This window comes from Octodon degus, unplaced genomic scaffold (assembly GCF_000260255.1).
Source record: "Octodon degus isolate 3935 unplaced genomic scaffold, OctDeg1.0 scaffold00050, whole genome shotgun sequence".
NCBI classification, from domain to species: Eukaryota; Metazoa; Chordata; class Mammalia; order Rodentia; family Octodontidae; genus Octodon; species Octodon degus.
Window position 1 is genome coordinate 8,307,314 of NW_004524626.1, and position 9,919 is coordinate 8,317,232.

The 9,919-nt window shown below is 54.4% G+C and overlaps 1 protein-coding gene across 3 annotated transcripts in view; it reads right to left on the reverse strand.

Annotated features, from left to right (window-relative positions):
• Positions 1-7,823: 7,823 nt before the first annotated feature.
• Zbtb7a (zinc finger and BTB domain containing 7A) overlaps positions 7,824-9,919 on the reverse strand; it is a 15,323-nt gene continuing 13,227 nt past the window's right edge. For all 3 annotated transcript variants that reach the window (XM_023717004.1, XM_004632742.2, XM_023717003.1), the window contains exon 3: positions 7,824-8,437. In XM_023717004.1, the coding sequence (XP_023572772.1) occupies positions 7,897-8,437 (541 nt within the window). In that variant the 3' untranslated portion in view covers positions 7,824-7,896. The remainder of the gene's footprint in view (positions 8,438-9,919) is intronic.

A 9,919-nucleotide genomic window follows, 5' to 3' on the forward strand; every position in this document is an offset into this window, starting at 1 on the left:
CCCCTAGACAACCCAGGCCTCCCAAGTCAGCTGAACCCAGGGAGGGACGGCAGGCAGGACCTGGGAAGCACCACTGTCCCCTCCCCATGACCATTCCAGCTGATGTCAAGGGACCTGGGTGGGGACGGGAGACCTCCCTGCCTCTGCAGGTCCGATTCTCTTGCTCCTCTCTGCATTTTAGCTAAGAAGCCATGGAGTGGGTTGGGGGGGGCGGGGTGGGAGGGGCCAGGGAGGGGCTCGCCACAGACATGTATTTTTTGAAAGTGCAATAACTTGGTATTTTGAAGACCCGGCGGCGGCCAGGACCTCCCCGGGGGAGGCAGGGGCCCCAAGTGCGGCACTGTGTGGTGTGTGGGGGTCTCCGTTTCCTAAGCCAGCTACCTCGGTAACTCCAATTCAGGTTAACTCCCTAGGAACAGCACCGATGTCCACACTGGCCCCCTGCCATCGGGGTCCCCAGGGCCCGCAGGATTTGGGGTGGTTCCCCTCCCTTCTTATCGCTCTTGGGTTTTTCCACGGGTACGAGACTTTGCCTGGCGCCTCCTCCCCCAGCCTTGATCTTCCAACAGGACAGGCGGGGGCACCCTCCAGCCTGCCTGCCCTGCTCCTGGCGCCAAACCAGCCAGGCCCAGGGGGTTCTGGGGCCCCTGCCAGCTCCCAGGTCCTGGGCCTCAGGGGTGTCCCAGGAAATAGTGAGGGCCGGCGGGGGCCCCCCCGGAACCCTCAGCCCAGCCCTTCTGTTGTGCTTTTCCCGCCCTGCCTGCCCCCTGGTTCCCGGTCTGAGCAGAACTGCCCTAATCAGGAAGCAATATCATTTCAGGTCTAGAGGAGGGGACTGCGCTCTGGACGAGGGCACATTCAGTCTTAACTGTATGAACTCCGCTGCAGCTGGCCACCCGCCTGCATGGGCAGCGAGGGCCGCTCTTTTCTAATATTTGTATTCTAATTTAATTGTTTTTTAAAAATGCAAATAAAAAAGGTCAACGTAAAGCCATGGAGGCATCTGTTCTGTGTTCTGTTTATTTGGGGGATTTTTGTTCTTTGTGCATTTTTCCTTTTTTATTTTAGGGAAAGGTCTACAGAGTGTTCAGGGTCTCGCTACTAGATCAGACTCCTAAGAGCTGGGATTACAGGTGCGCACCACCATGCCCAGTCTCAATTGACCTCAGTGCGCCCCAGGGGTGGGGCTGGCAAGGCAGGCCCGGGGATGAACCCCCAACCCCTGCATCTACTGGCAGGCACTTTAATCCATTGCGCTATTTGGCTGGCCCTACTGCATTTTTCTTGTTCTTGTTGGGTTTTTATGGTACCAAGAGTTGAAGTCATGACCGCTAGCTTGCCAGGCAGGCAATGTACTGCTAAGCTATATCCCCAGCTGTTTTTGTCTTGTCTTTGTTTTTTGTATTTTAGGGAAGAGTCTACTAGATCAGACTCAGTGATTCTCCTGTTTACAGCCTCCCAAAGGCTGGGATTACAGGCGTTTGACACCACGCCCAGTCCCAGTTGCCAGCTCGTCAAACCCCAGGGGTAGGGGCAGGGCCTGGGCCCAGGGATTGAACCCCCAGTCCCTGTGCTTGCTTGCAGGCGCTTTAATATGCTGAGCTATTTGATCGGCTTTTTTTTTATTTTGTGAGACACAGTCTTTGTAGTTGAGACTGATTTTGAATGCTGCCCAGAGTTTGGAATGAGTCTCTTGCCTTGACCTCCTGAGTGCTGGGATTATAGGTGTCTTCTTGCCTTGATGTGTCACATGGCTCCCATAGCACCAGGAAACGAATGAGAGGATGAGGGCCCCCTTCCCAGGGCTGCCCTGGGCTGTGGTGAAGCCAATGCTTTCTTCAGAGAGGGGCTGGTCTCTTTGACCCTCTGACTCCAAGAGGTGTCTGCTAAGGGATGGGTGGGCGAGTTGGGGTGAGGTTGTTCAGTTCTGTCACAGGATTCAGAACCCTCTCTAAATTCTAAGACTGTCCCTGGCCACCTGGGTAGACAAATAGTCAACCAGGACACACACTGGTGACCAGTGCTGGCAGAAAAGAAATCAGGTGACAGCTACAAGAGATGCTGTTCCACACTACAGGATGCTGGGATCAGAGCAAGGTAACAGCTGTGTGTGAAGTGGCAACAGCCTCCAACAAAGATCATGGGCTGGGGGCTCAGTGAGTGGCAAGCGCTCACCTTGCACGTGGAGGCTGTGCCGCCCACCCCAGCCTCACAGGAAGAAACTCAACCCTGGGCCTGCAGTGACTCAGCAGTTCCACCGCTAGGCACAGGGCCAAGGCAGGCAGACGCGTGTGCACACAGAAGCTCGTACATGGATAGCCACAGCAACCAGGCATGGGAGCAAATCCATCCTCGCTTGGTGGAATGCACATGGCGAGGTCATCCCTGCTCCAGAACATCACTGAGCAGAGCTGCGAGGCCACAGTGTGGATGGACCTTAAGGATGCCATGCTCAGTGAGATGCCAGGTAGACACACAGCGTGGGACAGGAAATGCCCAGGACAGGCAATTCCAGACAGAAGTAGGGCTGGGGTGACTGATCGTGGGGATGGATGGGGAAGTGATAAATGTTCTGGAATTCCGCTGAGGTGAGGGAGGGTCATGACTTCCTTTGACTAGATGAGCCCCACTGCATAAAGGGTTTTAGATCTTGATGGAAATCAGAGGAGGTGGGGGCCAGTAAGGAGGACCTGGGGGCCTGAGCCACTGCTTGCTTCTGGTCTCCTGGTCCACAGGCCCTGGTCCCCATGGGCTGTGGGTCCTGGCCTATGTTCCAGAATGGCCAACCCCAGGTGACTGCAGATATGAAAGTGACTTGGCTTATCTGAGCCAGGACAGCTGCCACAGGATCCATGTGATGAGCTAGTGGGGCTGGGTGGTGGCCCCAGACCCTGAGGCTTCCCTGTGCCTCCTAGGAAGAGCTAGATGTGATGACACGGCCCCACCTGGCACACTCGGAGGACATCGGTGGGTGGGCAGGAGGGAGGAGGGGTCCTGAGGAGCTTGCAGCTTGAGTCCTGCCCGAGTCTGTGGGACAGGAAGGGGCCTCCAGCCAGCTAAGGCCTCTGCTTCTGCACCTGGCAGCCAGCAGGGCCAGGCTGGAGGTGTCCAGGGACCCTGCTCAGCAGGCTCTTCCTGCTCACCAGCCCCCCTCTGCTCTGCGGCACCTACCAGGACCCACAGGCCCATGTCCACCCACTCGAGGTGTGGTTCACCTTCCCAGGTGGGGCCTCCCATCTTGCAGGCTCCCCCATACCTCAGCCACACCCAAGTCATTAGTCACTTTGTCCATTGTCCATGGCCTAGGTAGGAAAGGTTGGGCAGAGGGTCTGAGCAAACCAAACTCAGGCCAACTCGGCCTCACCCACAGATAAAGGACCTAGAATCAGCACCACAGACCCTCCCTCCCTGCCCCCCAAGAAAACACAAAAGCATCAAAATCAAGCAATGAGGCAGCAGCGATCTTAACAGGCTGCGTTTAGTGGTTTTTTTTTTTTCTTTTATGTACAAGAAAAATGATTTTTGTTTTGTCTGTTTTTATTACTTTTAAAGCGTCTCCCCCCACCCCCAAAAAGTGCATTTTTATCAATTGAATTTAAGTCTCCCACACTTTATTATAAAGACTCTCAAATACAGTCTATGGAATGTCTGCTCTGCGCTGTGCTCTGTACCCCCAGGCACTGCCCGCGCACCCCTTGCCAGGCCCGGCCCCCACAGTCCAAGGCACCTCATGTCGCCTGGGGAAGGGCAGGGGCACATGGGCATGGGGTTCCCACGCAGAGCTCTGGGCAGCCCCAGGCCCCTGCCTCCTGGCCCTGCTGCCCCCCAGGCCCCCACTGTACAGCTCTGTATTTAGTGCAAGCCATTGAACTCTGAGATTGTGGCCTTGGTGGCTGAAACCCCAGGCCCCTGACCCGTCCTGCACCAGCCCCCCCACCCCACCTCGGGGAAGGCTGCTTTCTCAGCTTAAATAACTTTTTAAAATAAAACTGCAAATATAAATATCTTTCTTTCTCAAAAAATAGGATTTTTGCTTTTTTTGTTTTGTTTTTTTTGAATTTTTATTTTTTTTTAACTTTTTTTGTTTTGCCTTTCTGTCTGCCTCACCTCCAGTAATTCTGGCTGCCTGGTCTGAGTCTGTCCTCGGCCTAGGGGTGACCCCTGCTGTGCTCAACCCTACAGGGCTCCTATGTCTGCATGGCCCCAGGCCACATAATGGTAAATCTCCCTGGCCACCCACCTGCCTCCAGGAAAGAAATGGGGACCCTCCCTTAGCCCTGGAGGGCCCCCGCAGAAGGAAGCAAAGGAACAACTAGGTACAGCGCTGACCAAACTCTATGGCCATGTTGGGGGGCCTCCTGGCTGGGCCTACTTTGGTATCGCCTTCTGCAGCCTGGGGGGGCACAGGCCTGCACCTGGGCTGGGCCTTGTCTGCCATCTTACATTCACTGGTTTAAAAAAGGTCTCTTTTTTTCTCATGTTTGTACTACCCCATCTCAAAGGCAGGGTTGGGGGAGGCAAGAAGTGGCCTCTGGGGGACATTCTTTTACCAGCAGTCCCCACAGGCTGAGGGGCTCGAGGCCAGGACCTCTAGCCCACCTCCTCGCCTAGCTCGAGGGACCCTGGCCTGGAGCCCCCCAGCCTGGACCTTTCCGTCTCACACACTCGCGCACGAAGTCATCCAAGCAACATCACCATGAGGATGGAAATAACAATTTCACTTTTTCTTTTCTCTCTCTTTTTTTTTTTTTTTTTTTTTGTACCAGGCAGTTAAAAAACAAAAACAAAACAACAAGAACAAAAAACAAAAAAAAAAAACAAAAAAACACAAAACAAAAAACCCAAACAACCAAACCAAACAAAACAAAAAACCCAAAAACCCTTTCTGCAGCATCCTCCCAGACAAGTAAGCCCAACCCTCCTCAAACATCTTTTCCTGAAACGTGAAAAATTCAGCAGTATCTTTGGCAACACTTTATCACGACCTTAATTTAAAAAATAAAAATAAAATTGATCCACGTCTATATACAGTATGTGATTGCGCAGAGTCGGGGTAGGGCCTGGGCTAGGGGCTTCGGGGGTCCCGGCTCTGGGCCCATGCAGCCACTGTGGCCCCGGGACTAGCTGGCGGTTAAGGCAGAGTGGACGGGCAGAGTAGGAGGGGAAGCTAGTGCGAAGACAGGGGTGAGGGTTTAGTGCAATTCCCGAGGTTTGTGTTAAAGTGTTGCTGACAGGGCATGGGCCCCTTTCCTACTAAGAGTCCCAGAAGGGCTGTCCCACAAGCCTGGTGGCTTCCACTGGCCAAGATGACATCTATGATTTTCGAGTTGGTTTTATTGCAAAGAGGGTGTGTGGGGAAAACAAGACTCACGCCTTAGGAGACCTCTCTGGGAAGCTAGGCTGAGCTCCCTAGCCGGGGTCCTGGGTGTTCTGCTCAGCCTCCAGTTACTTCTCCAAAATAGCTCACCTGGTAACACTGGGTTAGTCAAGGCTGGCACCTCCCAGCCCTGGGCCTGGCCCTTCTGGGGGCCCTAAAAGGGGATCCTGAGACATCCTGGGGGTGCTGAAGGGCTGGGAAGAAGGGGAGGAAAAGAAACAAACTCTCCAGTAGAAACAATATCAAAAATGGCCTTCTTAAAAAGCTTCCCTTTAAAAACAAAAGCAAGACAGAAGACGTTTGTCACAGACAGGGTGCCAGGAGGAGGGGACAGGAGTGGGGGGCACACAGGAACACCCTCCCACACCCCCTGAGCCTCGACAGGAAGAGGGGCCTCAGTCCCACAGAAACCTTACAGGATTTCACACTGGGCTTGGCCTTGGCATGATGGGGGTGGGCGGGGCATCCTGGCGTCTGGCAACATCATCACCCCAAACCCGGGCCATGTCCGTGGCCTGTAGCTCGGTGTGTGCCGAGCCTTTTGGGGGCCAGGGGTTGGGGGGAAGCAGGTGCCAGTCCCCGGGTTACAGTCAGTGCCTTTGAGTAAAAAGAGAGGGTGCATGGAAGGGGAGATGCAAGGCCCTGGAGGGGACCCCTGTCCTGTCACCGCCCTTGCAGAAGGACTTGGAGGAGGTAACACAGCACTTCCAATATGGCGGCCCCTTGGTGGCCATGCAGGATGGCCATGCTGGAGGGCAGGGGTGGTGGGGACATGAGGCGGGTGGGTTGGTCCGGCTGGTTGAGAGGCCAGTCCTGTCTCAGGGCCCATCCCTGAGCTGGGCGGAGAGGAAGAAGGTGCCATGAAAGAGGTGGTCGTCAGGCAGGTGCAAAGACCAAAAACAAAAAAAAAAAAGGGGACAGGAGGGGAGGGTGGGGCTGACATGGCACCAACTTGGGGGGACCCTAAGGTCCTGCCCTTGGCGCGGGCTCCTGCGGCAGAGGGGACCGAGAGGCCCTCTGGTCCCTTCTGATGGCCTCCTGTCCACCCCCCCTTGGCCTTGGGGAACAGACGTGGATTCTATGTTTTGTGGTGGGTTTTTTATTATTATTTTGTACAAAAATAAATTGACGTTTAGGAATTTTCTTTTGCTTTCTCTCTCGCTCTCACTCGCTTTTTTTTTTTTTTTTTTTTTTGTCTTTTCAACTTTTCATAGAAGTTGGTTACAACTTGTAAACATAGTTTTAAATTAAGAATTAAGATAAAGTACCCGTTCTGTTACAAAGTGCCAAGACTTCTGATGTGGTTGGTTGCGGTCATTTTTTGTTTTGTTTTGTTTTGCTCCTTTCCATTTTGTAAAATCTTTGATTTTTTTTTTTATTGCTTTTGTGACATTGGACATCTGGACTCTCCTACTCAATAATCTCCCATCCCTGCTTTCCTGAGACCCTGGGTCCCCTCCGATCTTGGCCAGAGTCACCCCGCGTGGTCACCTGCTCCTCTAGGAAATATTATATATATATATATATCTATATATATCTATATATAAATTTTTTTAAGGAGGAAAAGAAAAAATCTAAAAAGTGCTTAAAAAAGTCAGGGGGGCTCAGGGTTGGGGCAAGACAGAAGCTTTGACTATCTAAACATAGGGGTCTAGGGGGCCTAGGTCGGGGCAGGGACAGGAGGGTGGGGATGCCCTGAGGGGTGGCCCTGGGATCCCACCGATTGTTAAGTGCCGTGACGGAAGGTGGCGGGAGGCCCTAGAGCCACCCTGGTGCCCCCTGGCCCCCCTCCCCGGTCTTGCCACCACCACCACCCCGTCCTAGCCCCTTTCTCCAGGCCTGGAAATAAATAGATTTGTCTCAGCGGCCAGGAGGTGCGGAGGAGCCAGGCCACAGGCAGGGTGGAGGCAGGAGGCCTTGGGGGGATCGGCAGGGAGACCCCCCCCCTTGCTAAGTGCCCTGAGGAAGAAGGGTGGGGGTCAGGGACAGGGGCTGTTTTAACGTCCGCTCAGAGCAGACAAAAATCATTTTTAAGGTCTTGTCTGAAAGACTCAGAAACCAGCAGGGAAAGGGAAAGGGAAAAGGACTCACGTCACCCCTCACTGCCACCCCAGCCTAGACCTGGGACAAGGCCCCAGAACCCACACTGGACACCCAGGTTTACCCAGGTTTGGGGGTGGGGGAGGCTCAGAATCCTTGTGCCCCACAGAGCCCCCCACACTGAGCCCCAAAGCCCAGTCAGTGACATCTAGATGGGGTCAGGGAAGGGGGCACACAGGAGCCAGGGAGGGAGGGGACCCTACAGAGGGAGAAAAACGCCAGGAAGGAGAAGAAATGGAGAAAAGCACTATCCTAGATCTGTGACGCCCATATATATATATCTGTATATATATATATATATATATAGATATAGATATCTGTATATAGATAGATTTTTTTTTGTGTATTTTTGGGGGTGGGTGGTTAGCTCTCTTGCTCTCTCATTCTGTCTGTCTGTCTCGGGTTTCTGTTTTTGGTTTTTAGGCGAGTCCGGCTGTGAAGTTACCGTCGGTGGTGGCTCCGGGGCCACCTCCACTGTCATCTCCACCAGCGGTGCCCGCTACATTCAACCGGCCCGAGGAGCCGTCGGGGCTGGTGGCCTCCTCGTCCTCCTCTTGGTCCTTAAAGTGCTTCTCCTGGCCGTTGCGCCGGGCAGTGGCAGCAGCGACGGTGGTGGTGGTGGTGGCGACATCAGGGGAGCCGGGGGGCGCGGAGCTGGGGGCGCCTGGGGGTGGCACACCGGTCCCCACTGTGGGATCAGGGGCCCCTCCCCGGACACGGGGCTTGCGGCCTCGACGGGAAGGGACCCCATTGCAACCGTCCTTCTTGAGGTGCCTGTGCAGGTGGTCGGAGCGCACGAAGGTCTTGCAGCAGCTGTCGCACTGGTAGGGCCTCAGGCCGGTATGCACACGCATGTGGTTCTTCAGGTCGTAGTTGTGTGCGAAGGCAGCGCCGCACTGCTGGCACAGGTAAGGCTTCTCGCCTGTGTGCTTCCGCATGTGCACCTTCAGCTTGTCCTGCCTGTGGGGACGGGATGGTGGCACGCACGGTCAGCACCCAGCCGGGGACCCCATGCTGTTCTGGTCCCCTGGGACGCCCCCGCTGAGGGCTACGGAAGCCCTGTGTGGGCCCTGGGCAGAAGCTCAACCTCTCCGAACCACTTTCTCCTCAATACTCAGGAGGCCAGGACAAGGAACCTGCGCCGCATACGGGGTAAAATTTGATTCGATGAACACATGGGTATTCTACCACTAAGCTGTATCCCAGCCCGTTTCCTTCTTCTACTACGACTACTACTTTCTTTTTGAGACCGGGTCTCACTATGCAGTTCAGGCTGGCCTGGAGCTCACCTGTTAGGCCAGGCTGGTCTTGCAGGGATCCTCCTGCCTCAGCTTCCGAGTTCTGGGGCTACACATGTATGCCACCACACCCAGCTCTTCTATTAGTTTTGCAGGCATGGTGGCACACATCTGTAATCCCAGCACTAGGAACATTGAGGTAAGAGGACAGAAATTTCACAGCCAGCCTGGGCAAATGAATGACTGAGTGATTTGCCATCTCAAAGAATAAACAAGGGGCCGGGGAGATGGCTCAGTGGAGTAAGCGCTTCCCTGGCAAGTGCAAGGGCCTGAGTTCAATCCCCGGTTCCGCCAAAAAAGCAATAAAAATAAAAATAATAAATAAATAAATAAATAAACAAACAAACAAACAAACAAGAAACTCCCAAAGGATTGGAAGGCAAGAACCCAGGGCTTCCCACCCACATGCTTGGCCCTCACCACTAACCTACCTCCCCCAGCCTTCTGGTTGTTTAACCTGGGACAGGATCTTGCTAAATCTTTAAGTTGCCCGGGTTAGGCTCAAATGTGCCACCCTCCTGCTTCAGCCTCCTGAGCAGCCATAGTGACAGGCACGAGTCCCTGAGCCCTGTGCTGAGTGCTGAAAACACTAGAGGAAACAAGGTGAGTAAAGGCCTCCGCCCTTCAGAGCAGCCGGCTGCCAGGGATCTGCCAGATGGGGTGACCGAATATTCTGGTTTTAGCACTCAAAGTTCTGTAATCTGAAATACAAATCAGTCCTGGAGCAACTGGCCACCTCAGCCACCCCAGCCTCTGGACAGACTCAACCTGACCATACTGGCTCCTGGCTGTGGCCCCAGCACACTTGAACCCAGCCTGCTCTAGGGCCTTTGGACGTGCTGGGGCCCCGATGGCACCGCCCTAGCCCACGCCCCACAGCACCTGACACTCCTTGCCATCTTGCCACAGGGAGCAGCACGGGTCAGGCTCAACCGGCGGCCTTTAGTCCACAAACCTGGTCACTGTATCAGCCCTGGAGGGACCAAGGCCCTGGCTATGCCTGTCCCTCTATGGTAGCTACTGGCCAGATGGCTCCCAAGCCCTACAAACTTAGAGGTGCTAGAAGTACTAAAGGGGGGCTGGTGAGATGGCTCAGTGGTCTAAAGCACTTACTTAGAACAAGCTAAGCTCAAGCAAAGCACAG